Consider the following 25,599-nt stretch of genomic DNA (forward strand, 5'->3'; position numbering starts at 1 on the left):
CTGAAAATTGTAAACCTGAAACTTTTGTGTTATACTCCAAAGGGGGAAAACAAGGGGGAAAACTGAACGAAAAGCTTTGCTTTGAATGAAATCCATGAGGTGATGCATTCTCAAAACATCCATTATTGCTGTATCAACATTGATTAAGTATCATATATCTCCCATTTTCGACAATCGTACATTGAAAGTACAGTTCCCCTACTTTTTTGGAAGAGTATATAAGATCCAGGCGTGACAGCAGCACATTGTTAAGCTGTTGTCTATTTGTCATTTCTTTTGACTTAACGGTCGGGAAAGTGGACATGCCTTGATTGAATTGAAATTTTACTTACAGAAATTGACTAATGCGACGTGGAAAAAAGGATAAAATGATATCCACTGATAAAATGCACAAACAGCACAAACGCAAGATATCGTAAGCGTTTGAAATGAAAACGTGAAAACAATCTCAATGTCCATACAAAACCACTATAAAAAACAGACACAATGGAAGGTTCCGAGTTTAAAATAAGTAGAAGGTCATGAAACAGTCTCAAATGTTCCTGCCCTAAGGATGTGCACATGCAGGTCAACTGTTCATTCTGGACAGAGGTAGTCAAATTTGGAGATGTGTTACCCTAAAACAAATGGTGGCTTTACGACTTGTTCTGATCAAGTTTTGGAACGAACCCTAACTTACAAAGTAAACCGAGGGCTGCAGGTGAACAACGATCATCTAGGTGAGCAAATGGCCGGATGCATGAAGCATTACTGGAACATTACATCTGTGGAGCAAATATGCGATTACAGACATTGTATCGGTCTACAGGTGAGGCAAGTCTTCAAGAGGCAGAAAAATTAACAAACTGTAATTAAGTCTAACATCCACCGTCTGTGAACTGGGGAACATGATTTAATGTTGCCACAAGCATTAACTCTCTGAAAGACAGACAATAAACAACATAACAACAATAATGTTTTCACAAAACGCTTAATATCGCCGTAGAAATGATCAGTGACGCTGTGGAAATTAATATTGGAGAAGGAAATAATTCATATTGATTTTACAGAAAGGCAGCAGTGAACAGATGGGTTTTCAGCAGAGACTTCAGAGTTTCTGTCTGTGGAGTGTTCCTGGTATCCTTTAAAAGAGTTCTGCAGTTGAGGGTTTTAGTAAAATACGGTTTGCACTAATAACTGTGTTACTGCTTTCATTGCTGCCGACCCGTGAAGGTTCGAAGTAGGACAGGCCTTCAGGAAACTATGCGTACCGTAAAAGGCGACTGTGCTTGTCGTAAAAGGCGACGAACGAGATTGGGTGGCCAGGCTCGCTGACTTGGTTGACACATGTCATCGGCTCCCAGTTGCGCAGATTGCTTTTCATGCTGTTGATCACTAGCTTTTCTGGTCCAGGCTCGATTATTTACAGACCGCCGCTATATAGCTGGAATATTGCTGAGTGCAGCGTAAAACTAAACTCATTCACTTATTCACTGGTACCGCTTAAGCAGTTTGATACACTGGGAGACATAAATAATACTAAAATGTAGTATTTCAAGAGAGGCGAATCATATTGCATCTTCTTATCTAATTGATGTTCTTTTTAACACTACTGATATCAACAGAGCTGCATGAGGTATCATCCGAAGTGGTGCTGAGCTACCGGCTAAAATGAAGATTTAAACTCTCTAAAAGATCTTATATTTAGACTGCCATTTTGGTTGTAAAGGTATTTTGTTTAGTTGCTAATTGCTTTAATATTTTAAAGTCATAATTGGTGTCACGTATTTAATTATTTTGATGACATTTATGTGTGTGTGAATGGTGTAAGCATCTGTGAGTGCGTGCGCGCTTGCGTGTGCATGTGTATGAGTAAATACATTCCGTATTTTTGAGAAAGTGCTACAATGGTTCGTGTTGACTAGATTCCAGGCTTCTCGACCAGAGTTTCCCAGACCCGCACACGCAGTTCCATAAACGCGTCCATCAGACACCTGTTTAGTGGTTATCATTTTATTATCATGATTAAGAAAATATTTTCCTCCTTGGCGCAGTTAGTTCCGTGTTGATCGTGTTTTATTGCAGCAATCACTCAGTTACACCTCAGTGGTGGCCGAGAAGTGGAGAAAGTGCTGGGTGGAACGTACCACCTCACCTTATATGGTGACTTCTCGGTCAACGGATCAGAAAATATGACCAGCATAAATACATTGAACGAGGCTCTCTCAAAGCAAAGATTCAGCATCTTTTACCGCGTTCCTGTAAGCTGACTGTTAAGGGTGAACTGACGTCCGAAAGAAAGTATACACCTGGATTTGGCAAATGGAAAATGTAAGCGTAAATAACAATCGCCGAAAGACTGCAAACTTTGGGACTCGTGAAGATTTGGGGTAGAATAGATCTTTAGCAACCCATGCTTGCCACGTAAGGAATGACAAGATCGGGTGGTCAGGCTCACTGACTTGGTTGGCACATGTCATCGGTTCCTAATTGCGCAGATCGATTTTCATGCTGTTGATCACTGGATTGTCTGGTCCAGACTCGATTGTTTACAGACCGCTGCCATATGACTGGAATATTGCTGAGTGCGGCGTAAAACCAAACTCACTCACTGCAGTCTTTGAGTTCAGGGTTCCGATCCGCAAAGCGTTCGTAGCCCTACATAAGTAAGCATATGATAATTACAGAGATACGACAGGTCGTATCGATACGAACGCTTCGGATCAAGACCCAGACGAAACAGAAGAAAGCATGTGATACCCGTATGAGATGCAGAACCTGCATAAAACTGCATAAATTTTTTTTATTATTTTATTTTATTTTATTTTATTTTATGGTAGTATTTGTCTTGTGAAGGATTTGCTGCACGACTGGAAAAGCCTGGAGATCTGTTTGTTCTGAAGGGCGTTTTTACTCTTCTTTAGAACTGATGCTGAACGGGGTCCAACTGCTCGCTTTTGGTCTGGTACTCGCCTTAAGCTGTGCTGTGATTTATAAAGACAGAGCCAAGTTTATGTGTAACTCTGTTTGGTCGTTTACAACGGAGTACCTTTAACTGGCACTACGAACGTTTGGCGATGGGGACCCTGGCCAGATATTTCCATCAGTGATCTGAGTCATCACCTGTGTCTACTTGCACTTAGTAAGATACTCGTGTCCTGAAAATAAAACTAAATGACTTCCATGACTACCGGTGATGGTGTGTGAAATACATAAAACCTGATATTTGTAATCTATCTGTGTGGACAAGTCATTGCCCTCAGAGCACATGCGCTAAACGTATTTTATGTCTTCGTTCTTATATACAACTGCAGTACTGTCTGCCTATTAGACATTCCCAAGTTTAACCACACGCAGTTTAATTCTAATTGGATATATAAATATGGTGCTGATTGTACATACACTTTAGACTTTTGAATGTATATAAAGACTCTCAAAGCTCAATAACGTGCATTTGTAATGAAAACCATGCATCTTCGTCGGCCAAGAGCATTAAGCAAAACACTCCAGTCAACAACAACCCGGATGTTGCCCTTCCTAGCTCGTGTTCGTTCCTAGGCGACGTCACATCACGCCGCCAACTCACGTCGTGTTCTGTATCTTGAGCCCAGTATTTCCAGACTTGGCAGTCAAGGGTGGCTTCAAGGCTTCTGCTGACACTGGTAGTGGAAACAAAGTCTCAGCTTTTGGTCAGAAAACACCTCACGTCATTTTGACCAGCGAAATCAAACTTCGGGTGTGTTCACGTGGCATTGTTAGCTTGGCCCCGCAATGCACTTGTGGAATGTTTCGATTCACGTGATTAAATTAGAGACGATTAATATCAAAATCTGTAACCAAATCCTACTATATTTACACACTGAAATGATATGGAGTTTGATTTTCAAAAACCATTAGCACAAAATTCGTAGCATTAATACTGAGGTTTTATGTGTGACGTACGGCATTTCCTAAATATATGATAGCGTTTAGGCAGCGAAACAGCCAATCAGTTAGTTCTGCTCGGGGAGTTTCTGCTTAAGGACCTCGTTTCTAATAATAAGATATACATCTAGCAGCTTGAGAAAAGTAATCAAGTTTCATCTGTCCCCATGTGCAGAATGACCATAAACAGTATTGGTTAGTAACCCGTCAGCGCGTTCCGTCTGGCGAAAGGCGATACAACTGTGCAAGTTTAATAAAAATATTTATGTATTTCGCTTTAAATGTAGGTAGATTCATTAAGGTTTACGTCTTGATTAACAAATATATAACGTAAATTGTATCTCCACTGAGCCACCACTGGTCACTATTGGCGATTGTATTGGACATAACGTCTGTTAAATAAAGAAAACAGGGCAAACTATAGAAAAAGACTTGCGAATCTTTAAGGACACGACGTGTTCACAATAACAAGGTGGCCACAGTGTCATCAACACCGTCCGGTCACGTGACCCGATGACGACTGTTCATCTTCCACGGCAATCAGCCACGCAGAGCCCGAAGGCATTTTTTATTATGGCCATTTTGATATTAGAAGGGTAAATGACGGACGTTGTGCATGACCATCTCCATGGGAACGTGACCTGACAACAATATTCACACATTCGTCGTCCCTTAAAATCCTACATTTTAGGAATGCCATTATAGTTCACTCCCATATTCTTTAATTATTCCAAACTGTAACACGACAAATAGTATGACAAACATCCTACCCTAATATAAACACCGGCTATATATACCACGAAAGTATAGCAAACACCTTATACAGTAAATACTTTAAGAATAGGCAAATGTATATGAATACTCAAGGATACAATCGGGGAACACAGGAAAGTACGTGTGTTCTTTTATTCATTGTCATAATGTAACCGACAGTGCAATACATACCTTGTAAAGAAGCCGGGAGAAGAGTGAAGGAACACTTATACTTTCATGCGTTCCTTTATTTGTTTCCACGAGTATATGTCCTATTCTGCTATAACTATTTTCCGAGAGGATGGGCGTTTGGCAGCACTCATCAACTGTGTTGTGCAAGTGTGTGAGTGAGAGTAGTATTACGTAACTTTGTTTTTCAGCAAATCTACCCGTGAAGATTCGGCTTCGAATTTTTCTTCAACTGCATGTATATGTTTTTCAACGGTGCGACTAACGAGATCCAGTGGTCAGAGTCGCTGACTTGCAGACACACGTCATTGTATCCAAGTTGCGTAGGTCGATGCTCACGACGTTGAGGTCTGTTTTGTCTGTTCCATATATACGTAAAAAATGATACTTTTCAGGCGCAAAAAAGTCTGTATTGGATTTCAATACCTACTCACGGGTATACGTACTAATCATGATTAGTATTTGAACTTGCGTATTACTTGGATTGCGTATATCGATGCTCATGATGTTCATCACTGTACAATTTGCAGACCGTCGCAAAAATCGTATCCTCCCATTTGTCAGGCGTCCCAATAGTCAGACAGGTTAAAACAACAACGTATCTGGTTGAGTGCACAACTGTATCAGCTGTTACCACTTGATGAAATAAATAAGACCCATAAAACAGAATAAATAAATAACAGAAATCGGAAATATAAGAGATCAGGGAAGACTTTTTAATAATGATGAAAATGTCGAATGTGGCGTCATGTCTTGTATTGCATAACTATGTGCGTGGAATAAATCCGCATGAGCGCATCATGGAGCAGTATTATCGCCATACGTCTGTCAACGTCTATATTCTTTCGTGTGTGTGAGAGAGAAACTTTCGTTCAACGAGGTGACCTTTTCTTTCATAGGCTTTCTGTTCTCGTAAGACATTGAAGAAATTTGATTTGTCAGGCTCTTTCCACTTTTGTTTCACAATTTCACCTCTGCGAAAATGTCACTGTATACATGGAAACTCACATAGACCTTGCACCGAGCAGCCAGACGCCTAACAGTAAACAGCTACACAGCGGTTTGTTTTCAATGCGCTTATGTAATCCGAAACAGTCTAAAGAGTACACAATTGCTTTTTAACAGTTTCTTTATTTATTTACATTTCTTGGTTGTAAGAAGGTGAAGTACGATGAAGCATGCGAAATACAAGGTCTGACATGTTACTGATTTTAGATTAAGAAATAGACAAATTTGAGGCATTTGTGGACCTTAAGTGCCATTGTATATACAATATGTGCAAACAGGGTCACGATCGCTTATCCAGGCCTACACTGTCAGGAAACGGTTCAGATATCAAAAGGTGCATTGGAATCAGGTAAGTTACTCCAGCAGGAATCGCGGAATACGCAGTGCAAATCGTGAACCTATTATGGAAATTGTATGTAAGCCGGAGGAAAACTCTGTCCAAGGGCCGGAAGACGATAGCGGGTATTGCAACGGTAGGGAGGTAGTGACATGCGCTGTCACCACTGTGATATGTCGTGCCTTGCGCCACTTCCGGCATTTCACACCTGTTCTCACACCTCACACAGCATTCGTCCAACGTCTGATCGACTAATGTATTCTGTATATCTATACATCATTCGCGCATGCGTCAATGCTCACGTTGCAGGTGATAGCGTTTTTGCCTCTTTTTCAATAAATGACACTGAGTGGACTATTTGCATAGGGTGACATATGTATCATTATATATATATATATTCGTTCACACGATACTTAAGTTAGTCAGATGTCTCTTCTTTTGGGTGGTCTATCCCTTAACAATGCATCGTTCAAGATACATATATAACTCGCTGAGATCACCATCTCAGCTTTGTATGCCCTGCAGGAAATCCAATGCTTTCACCACTCCACGGAATATACGCCTCGATTGTAAGTTATCTATTTACCCTCAAGTTCTTTTTTTAGAATTTAGCAACAAATCTTTTAATTTATATTGCTCTGTAAACCATCCCTTCCTAGTACATTCGGAAATATTCATGTTTTCTTAAAGTACTAACACTAACATTAAAGTTAACTACGGCCGGAATCATGCTTCTATCTGTCTAATACAAGGATACTAAGATATTAGCAAATTTTTACATTTGAAATGGACACGAATTTATTTTGAATTTTTCAACAGGCATATGCAGTATATATGCTGACATCCGCAATTCATTTAATTATCCTAGCTTCAAACGAAAGTGCTTCCACTTTTAGCAGTTTCAGTTCATGTTTACCTGTCTGTTAATGTCTTCAACAAGAATTTAAAATAGGATAAAGAAAACAAGCTTTGATAGTTTGGGCATGAAGCCAAAATTTTGATTGAATTGATATTAAGAAAAATGAAATTAGACTTCAAGAAGATTGGCGTGTTCTGCGTCAAGACGAGTCTAACAACCACAAGAGACAAATGATAGCTTTGATCACAGAGTTATTGGAACATGGAAATATTCTTTCATCTGAACAAATAGTGGTTATGAATAAGACAATGATGTGTGGATGGTAAATGTATTACTTCATATGAAATAGCCAGGACTGAAACATATCATTTTAATTAAATGACAAATATCAGCGCATTCCTCTCGTTGTTGCAGTACACAAACAGATTTGCTGTGTCGCCATTGTGAAATGGGTCTGTACACGTAGAAAAATAACAAGTCCTTCTTTGTGGAAACTTAAAGTAACACTAGACTTGCTCCAAGGTTGTATTGAGGACTTAACCAATGCATCTATGGTATACTTTAAAGAGGAAAGACCCACCGTCTAATAGCCCAGTCTGTTATTTATATTTGTTTAGAAAATACCATTTAAATTATTAATCATTACCTTAGAGACTTGTGCAAATCTAAGGTAACTGATGCATACTCGTTAGAATGTCACACTTACTGTTGACATCAATTCTGTCTTCGAATAAATATGTAATGTAAATAATTCTATGATTTCGTTGCATTGTATTGTGGCAGCAATCGCTGTCAGATCCATGTAGCATTTGCTCAAACATTAATGATACAAAATTTGTGACTTTCTCACTTTAACTGTCCTTCTCTATAATAAGTCTTTGACGATATATTTCTTTCTGATGAACACTTGGCATGAAAGACGGCATGTTCCCATTTCGTTATGCCAACTGCTTAGCTAAACACTGATAATAAGCTGACCCTTTAAGGACAATGGTATACTTTCCTTTCACTCATACATTGTGAAACTTACCTTCCCTAAGTCCACAAAGTCAAGTCCATTCTCTGAATAGGGATGCAGTTTCTATTTCCTATTCGCCAACATGTTTTCTGTAGTCAAAATAGATTGAAGGCGAAATGTGATTTAGACGAAATGGAACTCAACCAACCATAACCGAGAAGAAACAAACGTGTGTTCGTGTGAGAAGGAATGCTACGTACATTGTAATGTATCTACTTCAACATATCGAACACACTAGATGTGACAATGATTACATTACTATTCATATGTTTGGTTTATTTTGTCCTGGAATTCATTTCTATCATAGAAGGAATATCCCTGTAACAAGCCACCAATCAAGTAACAATATGCCTTCAGAATAGGGCTGAACGAGTGCCTGTCGGATTAACATCATGCAGATTAGTGAGTGAGTGAGTTTAGTTTTACGCCTCACTCAGCAATATTCCAGCTATATGGTAGCGGTCTGGAAATAATCGAGTCTGGACCAGACTATCCAGTGATCAACAACATGAGCATCTATCTGCTCAATTGGGAACCGATGACATGTGTCAACCACGTCAGCAAGCCTGACCACCCGGTCCCGTTAGTTGCCTTTTATGGCAAGCATGGGTTGCTGAAGGCCCATTCTACCCCGGGACCTTCATGGGTCCATGCGGATTAATGCAAATACCTTGATGTAAAGTCTATTTATGAAACACACGGAAACTTTATAAATCTAGATCAACGAAACAATAAAAAGAATGACATTAGACATTATGTCCGCATTAGTGACAAGAAACTCATGTTCCATGAAATACCCAATTTTGGCAAGTAATATGTCCAGTATGTTGTCAGCGACCGTAGTTTGAAATGATTAATGTCTGGATACCCTGTGTCGACATGCATATGTGATACAGGAGTCAAAAGACTGAAACCAACTGTGAATCTTTCCAACTGTGACAGAGATCAAAATCAGCTGGTGGATAAGAGCAGAATACATGTGTATCGCGTATAGGTCGGATATGGAACGGAAATTCACATTTAAACATATTTTGTTCCTTGTACCCAGGGGAACTGTTTCAAAATGCCATAATTCTGAAAAAAGCAAGCCTTTCAACGACCTGACAAATCATGAAACAAATACGTCACAACTATAATGTACTTGGATGTTTTGGTGGTGATCCTTGACAGTATCTGACGTGCTGGAAGCACTGTGTGATGTGGTGATCATTTGTTGGATGTACGCTCCGACAGGCTGCTTAATGTCATGGCATTTCGTAACGCCTAGAAGCATCAACAGCTATGTACCCGAAAAGTACGAAGAATACACGAATAAAAACAAATACCGCACCGTCACCTACACTAACACTTATCCTCTGGATGTGTTTATTGGTAACATTAGTAAATGAATTCATTTAGATTGAAAAGGAGACCTTGTCAGTTGTGAAATTCGGAACCTGGCGGAATCTAGACTTGCTCCAGCTCCATTGCAAAGGGGTAGTTAGGGTGTAGTCAGGAACTGTGAGGCAGACTACCTTCTCTACATACATACATTTCTGTAGAAACAATACATACTTTTTAATACATCCCTATTCATACAGTATCATGTCTAGTTTTGGGTAACGGCATATTCTTCTAGAGATAGAAATACATTATACGTTGTTCACTGCATGGTCAGGAAGGTAACATCGGTTGATGTACCCTGGACGTTTGTTTATATTCACTGACCTCGAAGGGCGGGGGAACATAAACAAACATCGAGGGTACATCAACTCTGGACCCCATGGGACTAGTAAACAACCTATCTTACCGAACACCTCAATGTTAATTATGAATTGTTTGAAGCATGGGTATAACTCTTTTTGTTGCCATCGCTAGATTTTGCAGACAAGAAAACAGATTTAGAGTTATCTCCCTTCCATCAATTTGTGTTCGCAAAACATCGGATATTTTCATACATCATACATGATTCAATGCTATTTGAGATAGGAACCACGAAGTACCAAATGAATTCGACATTCCAAGCGGGGTACATAGAAATCTTACTTGCTTGTAACCGGGGTACATTGAAAATAATAGAAGAGCAATCAGCCAATCGGACAACGACATTTACGTGTGATGTAAGGATAAATTTTTATGCCCGATGTACACGCTGTCGCTTTCTAATTCGTCTATAGATAGGATCATACTGGTGTGAAATAGGTTTCTATTTTTCATATCTGATATTATATCCTGTAGATACCACTGTATTATCGCGGAATAGATATGTTCGTTCACAGGTAGCATATCATCAGCTTACAGGATTATAACATTAACTTATAGGTAGTATCACATTTATCTTTAGCTAGCATCACATCGATTTATTGCTTGTATCACGTAAATCTATAGCTCGTATCATCTGAAGGTAGTATCACGCTATAGGTAGGATCACATTGATCTGTAGCCAGTATCGTATTGATTTATAGCTAGGATTACATTGGTCTATAGCCACTATCGCATTGATCTATACCTAGGATCACATTGATCTATAGCTAGGATCACATTGATCTATACCTAGGATCACATTGATCTATAGCTAGGATCATATTGATCTATAGCTAGGATCACATTGATCTATAGCAATAGTAGTATCGCATTGATCTAAAGGTTGTATCACATTAACCTAAAACTTGTATCACATTAACCCGTATCTTATATGATATGAACATATATCATGACGCAAACATTTAGTGATTTACAGTAGCTTATATCACATATAACCTATTGCTTGTACCACATTAACCTACAGCTTGTATCACATTAACCCAAAGCTGGATTCACATTAATCTATAACTTGTGTTACATTAACCTAAAGCTTGCATTTGATGAGCTAAAGCGTGTATCACATTAACCCATTGCTTCTATCACATTAACCTATAGCCTGTACCACGTTATTCTATAGCTTGTATCACATTAACATAAAGCTTGCATTACATTAACCTTCAGTTTGTATCACATTAACCCAAAGGTAAAAATGAGTTAATCTTTAGGATTCATAGTATTAAACTATATCTTTTTGTGGATATTGTGATATTCATTGATATGGTGACCAAACCAGAAAGGTGCTCAGCACACAAAGTATGCAACCCAGTGGCTTGGGCACTGTTTTTTCCATGTGCAGCGCCTGTTTGTTTTTTAACAAGACAGTCAGCTGTATTTAAGCAAGGGTTGCGGTCTGTGTTTATAAGTATAACTGACGTCATAGGTATCGATATCAGATTACCATGACATGCATCAACGAAGTCAAAAGACCAAACCACCCCATCCCATTATTCGCCTCTTAAGACAGGCATAGTCTCCCCTACGACATTCCTGAAGCGGTATTGTAATATTTTATACGCATATGTGTATACCTCTTTAGATATACAGTAACAGATCCATCCCTGTGGCATCCAATCACTAATCACGGGTAGTTTAGGGGTCTAAGCATGACAACTATTACCAAGAGTTAATACATGACTTTCATCTCATGTAACAAACAATACATACCTGTGTTTGGTTTGACGTAAAGACTATGAAACAACCATATAATCTTATTTAGATGGCACCTTAATGATATGTGTAACGTAATACATAGATCTTATGTCTTAAGACTTATGGAGCTAAAATGAATATTAAACAATCCAGAACAAACCTGACCTTTGCAATATTGATTCACCCCATTTCTAGCAATGCCACTTGCCATCAAATATTTCGTTGTCGAAAGGTAGTTAGACTGGGTCCAGTTTATTTCTAATATGAAATGGACATTCTGTATCTTGTGGTTTTTTGGGGGTTTTTTCGAAACCCAGATAAACACTTAATTCAAATGCGTGGCCCAAAGTTTAATAATCATGAATACAAACATTCCGCTGCATGGACAATGCATACACAGCAAATGAATTCAAATGATGTAAAGCACTTCACATGCATACCCCCTACGCCGATGGCATCACAGGTGGACATTATCTGAATTCTCCAAAAAAAAATATGCAAAACATCCATAAAATTCTTTACTGTTCCTGTGCAAAATACAACAGCACAAAAACCCTGCCGACGCTTCAAACCTCCCCGGTATTGCTACCTATCCACTGTCAACCGAGCTTGTTGACCCGAGTTGTTCCGATGCTCACTCAGGCGTGGCACAACGAGGTGACTATTATCTACCAACAATAACTCGGTTGTGCCTCGCAACTCGTTCCGGAAAGAGAATTTTGCAAGTCACTTTCTTCTCTCAAACCCGGGACAAATGTTCTGATTCTAAGGGCAAAGAATTTCCTTCTGAATAGGCGCTATCTCTGTCATCTCTGTAGGGGATATCTATACCCACTAGCGGAAATAGTCTGACATAATAATATTCATAAATATCTCTTTACAAAATATGTTCTGGTGTTTATTTCAAAACATTTTGCAAGTCACGTCAATATGACAGGTAATATACACTTAAATGATACATCACGTGTCAGGGTTGACACATGCGTACTTTAATTAGCTGCAGGCAACGATGTTCGCCTGAATCCAACAACCTTCGGATTTGTTCCCTCACCTGGTGGGCGAAAGTTGTTCCCCGTCTAGTGAGTGATTGGGAAAGGTTGTTTCTCCGTCCACTAAGTGATAGTGGGAAAGTTGTTTCCTCATCTAGTGATTGTGTTAATGTTGTTTCCCCATCTAGTGAAAGACTGTGTTAATGCTGCTTTTCTGTCTTGTGAAAGATTGTGTTAATGTTGTTTAACCATCTAGAGGAAGATTGTGTTAATGTTGTTTCCCCATCTTGTTAAAGGTTGTGTTAATGTTATTTTACCATCTAGAGAAAGATTGTGTTAATGTTCTACCATCTAGAGGAAGATTGATTTCATGTTTTATTCCTATCCTGTGAGAGATTATGTTAATGCTGCTCCCCGTCTAGTGATTGTGTTAATGCCGTTTAACCATCTTGACAGTAGTATTCTGTTCAAAGCATCCGCTCGTAACACCGAAGGCCCATGTCTGATTCCCTACGTGGGCACAATATGTACAGCTCAAAATGGTGTCCCCTGCTGGAATATTGCTAAAAGCGGCGTAAAATCATATCCATTTAGTGAGTGATTGTGTTAATGTTGTTTCCCTGTCTACAGGCAGGTAGCTTAGTGGTTAAAGTTTCCGCTAGTAACGCCGAAGGCCAATGTTCGATTCTCTACATAGGTACAGTGGGTGTAGCTCATCGCTGTTGTCGACTACTGGAACATCATATTCAAACTCCTCTAGTGAGTAAATTGTGTTAATGTTGTTTATTCATGCAGTAAACAATTGTGTTAATGCTGTTTCCTCAACTTGTGAATGAGTGGTTGAATGTTGATTCCCCATGTAGTGACTGAGTAGGTGTGTGTACCTTGCTTCCCAATCCCGTGCATGTTGTTTCCTCATCTAGTCATTGAAGTGTGCTGTTGTTTCCTCATCTAGTCATTGAAGTGTGCTGTTGTTTCCTCATCTAGTCATTGAAGTGTGCTGTTGTTTCCCTTTGTCGAATAATTAGATGAGTGTTTTTCCTATCCAGTTAGTAATGGTGTTAACGTTGTTTCTCCATCAGGTGAATGGATTGGTTTGTGCTCTAATTTATCAGTATCACAGCCTCTGAGTCCATGCATGAGTCCACATCGGAGAGTTCAGTGTAGCGGTTATCCGTGAAGATCCGGGTTATAATTGATCTTCAGCAACCCATGCTTAATTGTCGTAAGAGGCGACGAACGGAAACGGGTAGTATGCCTAGCTGACTAGACATGTGGCATCGTACATAACTTACGTAGATCAACACTCATGTTGTTGACCATATTGACCATCTGGACCAAACTAAACGTTCTACATATATAACTAAATTACTACTGAGTGAGGCGTAAAACTAAACTTACTCACTGTGACTGACAACGTTATGTATAATACACCACTATGTCTGACAACGTTATATAACATGTATAAATGTATGATATACTACCATGTCTGACAACGTTAAATGATACACTACTATGTCTGACAACGCTATACATGATATACTGCTATGTCTGACAGTGTTATATATGATATACTACTATGTTTACAAAGTTATATATGATACACTACTATGTCTGACAGTGTTATATATGATATACTACTATGTTTACAAAGTTATATATGATACACCACTATGTCTGACAGTGTTATATATGATATACTACTATGTTTACAAAGTTATATATAATACACCACTATGTCTGACAGTGTTATATATGATATACTACTATGTTTACAAGGTTATATATGATGCACCACTATGTCTGACAGTGTTATATATGATATACTACTATGTTTACAAAGTTATATATGATACACTACTATGTCTGACAGTGTTATATATGATATACTACTATGTTTACAAAGTTATATATGATACACCACTATGTCTGACAGTGTTATATATGATATACTACTATGTTTACAAGGTTATATATGATGCACCACTATGTCTGACAGTGTTATATATGATATACTACTATGTTTACAAGGTTATATATGATGCACCACTATGTCTGACAGTGTTATATATGATATACTACTATGTTTACAAAGTTATATATGATACACCACTATGTCTGACAGTGTTATATATGATATACTACTATGTTTACAAAGTTATATATAATACACCACTATGTCTGACAGTGTTATATATGATATACTACTATGTTTACAAGGTTATATATGATGCACCACTATGTCTGACAGTTTTATATATGATATACTACTATGTTTACAAAGTTATATATGATACACTACTATGTCTGACAGTGTTATATATGATATACTACTATGTTTACAAAGTTATATATGATACACCACTATGTCTGACAGTGTTATATATGATATACTACTATGTTTACAAGGTTATATATGATGCACCACTATGTCTGACAGTGTTATATATGATATACTACTATGTTTACAAGGTTATATATGATGCACCACTATGGCTGACAGTGTTATATATAATATACTACTATGTCTGACAACGCTATATATGATATACTGCTGTCTGACAGTGTTATATATGATATACTACTATGTTTACAAGGTTATATATGATACACCACTATGTCTGACGTTATAAATGATACACCACTATGTCTGACGTTATATATTATACACTACAATGTCTGACGATGTTATGTATGATACACCACTATGTCTGACAACGCTATATATGATACACCACTATGTCTGACGTTATATATTATACACTACAATGTCTGACGATGTTATGTATGATACACCACTATGTCTGACAACGCTATATATGATACACCACTATGTCTGACGTTATATATTATACACCACTATGTCTGACGTTATATATTATACACCACTATGTCTGACGTTATATATTATACACCACTATGTCTGACGTTATAAATGATACACCACTATGTCTGACGACGTTGTACATGATACATTACTATGTCTTAACTTTCCATAACCGAAGCTTATATTAACTGGTTTTAAGAATTAAATAAATTATAACATAAACTGCGCCGAAGGAGATTTGCACAACAGCAAGTAACTCAATTTCACATTCTCACGTACACAAAACATACAATGTTAGTAACTCGAGTTGAACCCCAACCAACTAAAATGTTACACAAACATTGCACTATATATGTGCTGCAAGTCAACACAGACATGAAATCTAACAAGCCTTACTTACACCAGTAAGCTCGGCGATTGTACCGTTAGTAATGCTATTTTCACATACACAGCTTGGTTCAGGAACACGTTCCGTTAACTGAAACACGTATAGGGGTGCACTGGGTGTGACTTCAGTCGAACAGGAATAACAGCGACATCTCCTTAGACCGGACGGTTCTCAGTGAAATCGTCCTGATTATCTAAGTTTTCGGACTGACGAATCATGAGGGTTGATTTATGTCCCTTTGTATACATGTACATATGTATGTTAGCGTGTGTGTGGATGGTTTACGCTCGCGGAAGACGTGTTTTGAACTGATTTTCTCAGATGATTTGATAAACGAGGTTTTCGCAGTGTCATGTCGAAATGGATGTAATGAAATTATGTCCGTATGTAGATGCAGGAACTTTAATGAAAAGTACTCCCATAAACCTGTGAAAATCCGGGTTTGAAATTGACCTTCAGCAACCGACACTTGGTGCATGAGATCACCGAAAGTAAATGAGTATGGTTTTACAACGCATGTAGCAATGTGGCAGTAATTTTCCTTCGCAGAAATGGGCTTCACATATTGAACACGTGTGGGGGAATCGAACCCGTGTCTTCAGTGTCACGGATGAACCCTTTCACAAGAAGGCTACTTCATCATGTGTTCAGGCGTGCTGACTTGGGTAGTGCCTGTCACCACATCCTAAATGTGTAGATCAGTGTTCATGATGTCAATCACTGGATTGTGTAGTCCAGACTACATTTTTTACAGACTGACGTCTCATAGACGGAATATTAGTCAGAGCGGCGTTTGTCATGATACAAACACATTCATCTGGGAGAATTCCGGGACAGAAAACAAAAATACATGTAGCGTCATATTACCAACTCTCCGAGAAAGTATATTATATATGAAAAAGGTAGCTTATAAGAAACAAAAACCAGAAATAAATCATTTCCATGGTAACGTAAACTGGTGCTGTGAAGGCTCCATGGGATATTTGGCCATTCAGTGTTAGTTATTTCATGTTTATCTAATATGATTTTGCATTATGCCACAATTTCTCGTATATGTATTTTTAATACAGCAAAAGCGTAACACTTTTTTTCCAAAACTGTTCAAATATTGCGGTTTTTTTAATTTCCTCAAACCAGCTTCGTCGTATCACATAATTTGGGTGTATTCTTTACCTTACCAAATGTCGTATGATACATTGTTTACTCTAATACCGTGGTTGTTTCACTAACTGTGGCTTGAATCTCGACGACACACTTTTCCCGAAACACGATCGACCGGACATGAGAGTCGTACTCCGCAGACGACATGTTCTGGCCTGTACAATGAAAGGCTGTTTCTTTGCCATATTAGGACGATTATGGATAAATGACGTCACAGTGACGTCAGAAGGAGTTCCCATCGTAAATAATAGACTTCCGGGTGATTGTATATTCAATAGCCATGAATCACGCTGCGCGACATGCGAGGTATTCGGGAGCGGAGCCTAAAGACTGACCTCGCGTTCAAACGATTTCGGATTCGGGTCAGTGAGCTCCCGTAATTCGAGGATTCGAAACGAGGACGAGGATTTGTTGTCGACAGATTGTAGTGAAAGGTAACATCAGATAAATATATGAATGACACGAATCCTGGCCTTGATTGTAACACTGAAACTTGTGGAATGAGCTAGCGATCAATAATAAGCTAACACCACAATCGGAATTAGGTTCAGCTAGTTGGATCCAAGCGGGAAGATATCAGACCTACACCAGACTTCATTCCAAGGTGAGTACACATTAATTTATCCCAGTTTGTGGTATAACGGGGAAGTCTGTCCCCGCGACGTGCGGGATACAAACAGGCTATTACATCCCCGTTGTAGATTCCACATCCGTTTTAAATAGTGGTCTGGCGTTCACATGTTCCCAGTCAACACACACGAACCACCCACTCGCACGCTTCCGGATGTGACTCACGAATCTTACCACTCGCCCTTGTTACAACATGTCGCTCTAACCGGACTTTCAAGCATATCTAGACTTAAAACATATTATATGACCTCATGCATATGTGGGAAGTCAGTCCATCCGGCCGAAGCCCAACAAACACCTGTTGTCGTCAAGTGGTAAGTCAGAGATATTTGACAGCCAAGTGGTGTAGCCATCGATGTGGAATGTATATATAGGGTTATTGATACAACGACATTGACCGCCGTAACGTACATGCGTCATATTGATTTACATAGTTTATACTTGTGTGGAGGAATCGATTGGCGGTTTGTCGGTGTTTGTTGAACTGTTAGGCGATCTGTGTTGATCGATGATACAAATTCGATCGAATGACACCGTTGTATAACTGTGTTAGTCGATATTACAGGTACAGTGTTGTATATCATGAGGATAGTTTCATGGTACACCATTGTATATCCACGTCGGTAGTGATAATATCAAGGTACATGGTTGTATGTTCAGGTATGTTCAGGATCAAACACGGGTATTGACAATATGGAAAAACACACACTGTTCATGCAGCGAATTGAGAACCAGGTTTTGTCTAACTACGTTTAGTGTTCAGTTCCAACGAGAATATTTTGAACTATTGTCAAGCAGCACGCGGTGTTGACGTCATTGGACTTACATTACCAGTAATCCTGAACAGTAAAATGATATGACACTACATTGTCTATTGAACCTTCAGATGGACTGATGGCTCCATTTGGATTAATTATATGGCTACTGTACCGTACTGTACTGTAAATCTTCATGTACCGTAAATCCTTTCACAAACCTTAAACGACAGCACACAAATGATCCTGGTTAGACTCAACCCTGACTCTCATGTTTTATGGGGCAGAATATCTCTTCATTTCTGACATATATCTCAGTACTAGTGACTGCCAGGGTTGCTAAACAATAAATATATGTCGGTTTATTACTTTATCCTTTCAACATGTATAAACGCTTTCGTTTAGATGTTATGAATAAAATGGATTTCTTATTAAAAACAGAGAAAAATAGATACCCTTTACCTCGGCAGAAAGTAAATATTTTTTCCTGTGAAAAATTAAGCTATCGGGAGGAAATAAAGGTAAGAGATTCATCAGTTATGGTTGAAGAAACACTGGTTCTATTTAAAAAATAGACGCTTGAGATGTTAATAGAAAGATAAATGTCATTAATTAATAAAAACGTAGGCGAATATAAACCCTATCAACAAATTACTTTTTTAAACAAAATTTTCAACCGCGGTTGTTGAGGTGCTCAGGTGGGATAGCGCTGCGGGCAATTCTTTATGGAACTCGACCTGTTCCGATAACATTTGTTTCACGCTCAGAACGTTATTGGTTTAATCCCCATCTCGACAAATTAACCCTGGAATTTACTCCTCTCTGTATTACCAAATCGCATTACCGCCTCGGTCCGATCCCTCCGAGCGTCGTTTCATCACATTCCTCAACACAAAGCTCCTCCGGATCGTTTCGTTTCGCTTCTAGAAGTCGACGGGTTTTAGGACCACCCACATTAAGCGAGTATGCTATGGATCACAATTCGCTAGCATTCGTTATCAGCAGTGCACAGAGAATTCCTCAACTTAAATTTATCTCGCTCTAAAAATACACCTGTTTTTAACTCAAACACCACAGCTCGTAGGTCCCCCGGGACGAAGAAATGTCGGCACATATCAAGGGATAAAAAACAAAACGGCCTCAACACCCCATTTCCCAAATCGCCCTGGGGTGATCTATGACGTAATGAAGTTTGTTAATTGACATTTTACATCACATAGGCATTATGGCCCATCGTCAACACAATAGGTTAAATGCGATACTTAGCGATAATTGCGGCAACCCTTTGATGTTTACCTGCACCAGTCATCCGGAAAATGTAAGTGCAGATTGTTCTTCTGATCACAATCATCACTGTTTTTGAAGTCGGTCGTTCACCAAGGGGAGGTCACTCGGGTATGTCATCATTACGGTGCATGTTAGTTGACACATGGGGTGTTAGTATTTATTTACCTGATTAACTTCATTATATGCACTCCTTTATTTATGGTAGATGTCTTCTTTAGTGAATTATATACAACAATATAGTTCTGATATCGTGGTAGAAGATTTAAGTGTTTAATGAATCTACACTGCTCTTAGATCGTGGGAGACAGGTTCAGTGTTCAGCTGTAGCCTGTGAAACCAACACAGGCGATCACTGGTCACGGAGTTTGATTGCAGTGTTTAGTTCACAACACTATCGTTTTATGATTCTGGTGGAAAATTCCAGTATTTTGTGTATGTGACTTGTCTAATATGAAAAACTAGTGTAAATGGTTGTAGAATGAGCGATCTATAATAATTCAAGGATTTGAAACGAGGACGAGAATTTGTTGTCCGTAGACTGTAGTGAAACATTACATCAGATGCACACGAATGACAGATGGATCCAGGTCCCGGTTTAACACTTACATTTGTGGAACCCAAAGCTTTCATGTAAGTTATTGTAGTGGTGTGATTGGCTGTCGTGCTTGATATTTACCAATTTTGTCTCATGCATGATTTGGACCAAACACACAGCTAGCGGCGGAAAAAAAGAGAAAAAATGAACATTTTTGTAGCAGTGATAGCTTCTAGTTGAGTGGTGTCGAAGTAGTAAAGGACAAAGTGTGTGTCGGGTTGTTGGTACCAGAGGATGGGTTTTTCCACTGGAAAATAGATATTTAATTCAAGGTAAATACTATTCTTTGTTTGCAATGAGGTGGCGCTTGTAAATGAACGAGTCAGGACCAAACAATTCATTGATTAACAGCATGGGTTTTCATCTAAACAGCTGCAATACAATGGCATGTGTCTACAAGTCAGCAGGTCTGACCATGGGATGCCGTTAGTCGCATCTTACGACAAGCGTGGGGTAACTTGAGTGGGGACCAATTCCAGCAACTTTATGGGTTTATTTCTGTGAGAGAAACTGATATTTTGGAGTTAGTCCTATCAAAAAGGCCACAGGATTGAAGAAAGATACACTCAGATATTGTATCATGGTGATTGCAGCAGTAATACTGTATCTATTGAAACGCTCAAGCTACATGCTCTATAGTTCCTGCGACTAGTCACTGCTAAAAACAGCGCTAACATGTTAAATGAACAGGATGTCACAGCAAACATCCTCGTTTCGTACGAAACTTGTTTTTTTTTTCCACTAAACGTGGCGGTAGGGGGTAGCCTGGTGGTTAAGGCATTCGCTTGTCACGCTAAAGACCCGGGTTCGATTCCCAACGTGGGTACAATGTAGGAAGCCCATTTCTGGTGTTCCCAGCCGTTATAGTACTGGAATATTGCTAAAAACGTTGTAAAACTGATTCACTTAGATGAACCGCCATATAAGCGGAATATTGCTGAACTCACTCTCTTACTATTAGATGAAAAGGATTACACTGTTGGCAAGATTGATGTACACACAACTGGACAGAATAAGATCAAACAGGTTTGTGCTGCAAAATCGATGTACGAAAAATAGTAATCGTGTTAAGATTTTAGTTAACATAAAACTATGCGAACTACACGTATTATCGTCAAGGACGGAGAACGATAGAAATGACGATTATAAGTATATGGAAACGTGCTGTCTATTGGCTGGATAAAGAGAATGGTAGCAGTCGAATAAAAGACGTCTCCTAGCAACCACGTTGTTCTCGTTTTTAACCTGTTAACAGGTATATTTGAGTCGTTTGTTAGTCTAGTTTTTGCAGTCGTACGCATGCGTACTGTGTGCCGCGCGCAGCTATCGATGATATTGTGAACAACCGAAGATCACAAAGGAAGACAGGTATCACATCATCAATATAGCCGCAGTCTTAGGGGTTCGTTACATGGTCAGTATGTCATTTTGTGGTCTGGGTTCGAATCCACTCGTAGTAGTCTGTTATCCCCGTTTTTTGTTGTGAGGTTTGAATCAACCCATTTTGTCGCCACTGTTATTTTCACGGCCATGCTGCAGTGTGAAACGCCCATTTCTTCCCTGATATTGCTGGAATATTGCGCAGATCGATGCTCATGCTTTTGATCACAGGAGTGTCTGGTCCAGACTCGATTATTTGCACACCGCCTTATAGCTTGAATATTGCTGACTACGGCGTAAAACGAAACTCAGTGACTCACTAAAAGCGGCGTAAAACCATTCTCACTCTCTGACAAACTCACTGTCTCACGGCCATGCTGTAATATTCTTGTAATATTGTTGTTTTACATTGTTGTTAATTGTGTATTTACATTGTTTTCTCCTAATAATAATGGGTTTTTTTTGTCATTTGTTTCACCCGGCAGAAACTGTTCGTAGTATGTCCATGACACTAAGTAGCACAATGTAAGTATACTGAACAGCTAAAGAAAATACGCATCTCAGGCTTTTGACAAGTTTCTAAATAGAAGACATGGACATAAACATATATGCGTTTAATCAGATGTCGTCTTTTTCGGATCTTGCTTTTCTTTTGCTGTCGAGTATATTTTTTAATTATCGATTGAAGAGCGGAGCGTTCACATGGAATTCTACATTTGAAGTCAGCACGTGTGTTCTTACCCCCCATGATCAGAAGTTGTCCCCCCTGGCGCGTGCCATTTGCCTAAAGCTAAATTCCAACACGCATAAATTCCAAGACTATTACTGCACATGCGCTGAAAGCACGCTAGCCATGGCCTTGCATAAATTAATTCAGCTTGACTAGTTGGTGATAATTATAAAAATCACGTTTTCTCCTCACAAAATGTCGTGCAGGTTTAATATGTAGGGTTGTGGGAATCTAAAGTATGTACCTAGTCGTCGTGACATAACCGTAGGGAACAAGAGAAGTTGTTTCTTGTTTATTGTTTACCGGGAGTATTATTTATACCTGTTCCAACAATCTAATCTCTGTGACCCAAGTTAGGCAACATTGTCACTGTACATCTACACGGACGCAAATCATTTTCAGCGAGTTGGTGTAAGGAATGGCCTGCTTTTCCTGTGTACTCGACGTGCGCGCCCGTACAACCGTTGTTTGCGCGACTTCTTATCGAATGACGCAAGTGAGGCGTGAGTGATGCTCGAAATCAGAACTCGGCTCGTCAGTGGCGACATACAGCGCTGCTTATACACGACATCGTGTGTTTTGGAGGTCGGGTTTTGATTAACAACCTCCTGCTTCTTCTGAAAGAAGACATCTTGTTTTTGTAAGTTCATGTTATCGTGAATAAGCTACAAGTACATGTGCACTCCCGAGCGAATAATTCTTTATTCAACGAGTCAACAGACTCTGTATAATAGGGAATATAATGTCATTCGCGTTTAATCGGGGATATAATATTATCCTTGTGTATATGTTCAGATATATACAGTTATATTCGCTAGAACTCCTTAGAAAGTAACGCCATTTCTAATCACCCGTCAGGTCTATGTAAACATTTTAATCGCCAGAAATAGAGTCGAGAGGAAAGTGTACAACTGTCAAACTTAACTTCAACTAGTTGACCCGTCACAGAGAGATAAGCTAACATAAGCATACGTGAAGAAGACTGATTAAATATCACTTGATAACGCTTCTCAGAACCAACTCTTCACGGCATGAAGTCGTTCACTTGTTAGGGTCATGCGTTTTTTCGACCGTTCTTTAGCAGTTAGAAATTGAGAACCCCCTGTGTTAGTTTCCCGGAGCAAAGCAGAGAAGAAATATTAGCGTGCACGTGCAAGTCTCTTCGACCCCCTCCCGTCAGTTAAACCGATATGCAATTATCTATGGTGTTTATGTGTGATGTGTGTAAATATAGTTAGAACTGAATCTTTCTTGTGTGTAATGACCCTGAGTTGTAATGCATTTCATTATTGTAATAAATGATTGCTGTGTCCAAGTCAAGGCTACTTGTGAAGGATATTTCTGTATGTTCTTGTATCAGTGTTTTGTTTTGATAGGTAGAGTGTAAAGTATGAAATGGATTTTACATTGGAAATTTTGGAATGGAAATTGGATTCAGTATAGATGATGGAAGGAAAATCAAAGCGCCTTTGAGCAGCTCGGCTGAGCTGGATATGAAATAATTAGATTATATTCATCTTTTTCTGAACTAACCTGTATGACCTTCAAACATTTTTTAAATTCACAGTTTTAAGAGTGTTGTAGATAAGGCTAGAGTATAATGTAAGTGTGGTTATAGCGGCGTATAGCCTGTCTCACAGCCCCTTAATATTTGCCACTGAGTTCTCCAAAATCACAGGAATCATAAACATATGTAAATCTTCATTAATCATGATTAATTATACTTTCAAAACCAGTCAGCACGTCGTCATAGCAGACAATGTCCATCCAAAAGACCAACCCTGACCCAATCCAAAATACTTGCGTACGCACGCACGCACACGAAACACACACACACACACACACACACACACACACACACACACACACACACACACACACACACACACACACACACACACCACTTGCTGTTCAGTTGAGCCTTCTAAGGATATCACGAAGTTGTTATGTTGGATAGGCCGTTTATCGGCTAGTAACGTCTGGTTCAGCCGCACCCACACACGTGGGTGTCAGCGTCTCACTCCACCACAGGCTAAAATCGCACATGTGTTCAGGAGTATATACTTAAGTTTCAATCAGACTTTCTAGGTTATGTAGATAATGAGAATAAGGTGACCCCACGGATGGCCAATATCATGTACTGTCCGTTTTTCGGGACTTGTGGACTGGTGTGTTTTGGGAATCGAATCACTATTCCACCTTGCATTTATCAATCAGTACAGCCTTGAAGCAACGCTAAGCATACACCTGCACGTCAGCATGTGAAAATTGCTGAGACAGGGACAGACATACCTGGACGAGGAAAGGGTTTAGTGAGCACAATCGTCTCATGGTTACAACACAGCAGAGCACCGAATATGTCGTTAATTTTTACATTACCCACGATAGCTCTACAAACTTGCTTCACTTCGTGTGGATAGCACTACTCAGCGGCGGAGATGATGGGATGGGCGTGTGTGTGTGTGTGTGTGTGTGTGTGTGTGTGTGTGTGTGTTTTGTGTGTGTTTGTGTGTGTATGTGCGTGCGTGCGGTGGTGGGTGGGATACTATAACTGATGTCAATGATTATAATTGTGAAGAGACTGTCAGTCAGGTTATAACCACACCTGTGCCTGCTGTTAGCCTTATCTTCCACAGTGCTCAAACTCTCATTTTAATGTATGTTTTGAAAGTCGGCACAACACTGGGTCAGTTAGGTGAGTTCAGTTCAAGTTGAGTATATAGTCCATTTATTCTCATTCTAAATTCCAATCCGTTACAATTATTGGTTCTAGCCCAGATCTTCATGGCACCATGTGTTGCCGGAAACCAGTTAGAACCTGAATCTTCACAGATCTCTGGATTGCTCGATACTAGTTCTGTGATCTTAACGAGAGGATCTTCATAAATCCATGTGTTGCTGAAGAGAGGATCTTCACAGATCCACGTGCTGCTGAAGAGAGGATCATCATGGATCCATGCGTTCCTGATGAAGATCGCATCTTTCACAGATCCATGTGTTGCAACTCAGATCTTCATGAATCCATGTGGTGCTGAAGCTCGGAGTTTCATGAATCCATGTGGTGCTGAAGCTCGGATCTTCATGAATCCATGTGGTGCTGAAGCTCGGATCTTCATGAATCAATGTGTCGCGGAAGGCCGGATCTTCATAGATCCCTGTTAGACCAAGCTGTGAATACATCCTCTCCTTAACTGCATATGCATCCACATACATAAGAGTCAGCCAAAACCTTTTGGTGTGTTGTTTCACATAAATCACGGTTGTGCAAGACGCGGACGTTGAGTCAAAAGAGAAAAAA

At 39.3% G+C, this 25,599-nt stretch overlaps 1 protein-coding gene across 4 annotated transcripts in view; it reads left to right on the forward strand.

Moving 5' to 3' along the window:
- The first annotated feature begins 6,688 nt into the window (after window positions 1-6,688).
- Window positions 6,689-25,599, forward strand: part of LOC137296119 (ETS domain-containing protein Elk-3-like) — a 29,599-nt gene continuing 10,688 nt past the window's right edge. Inside the window, exon 1 of one of the 4 annotated variants that reach the window (XM_067827808.1) lies at window positions 6,689-6,759. In XM_067827808.1, the coding sequence (XP_067683909.1) occupies window positions 6,705-6,759 (55 nt within the window). In that variant the 5' untranslated portion in view covers window positions 6,689-6,704. Of the gene's footprint in view, window positions 6,760-17,173; window positions 17,529-17,696; window positions 17,873-25,599 lie in introns of those variants that run through there. The other 3 variants (XM_067827810.1, XM_067827807.1, XM_067827811.1) reach the window with 3 other exon arrangements.

The sequence above is a fragment of the Haliotis asinina genome, chromosome 9, assembly GCF_037392515.1.
Source record: "Haliotis asinina isolate JCU_RB_2024 chromosome 9, JCU_Hal_asi_v2, whole genome shotgun sequence".
Classification (NCBI taxonomy): Eukaryota; Metazoa; Mollusca; class Gastropoda; order Lepetellida; family Haliotidae; genus Haliotis; species Haliotis asinina.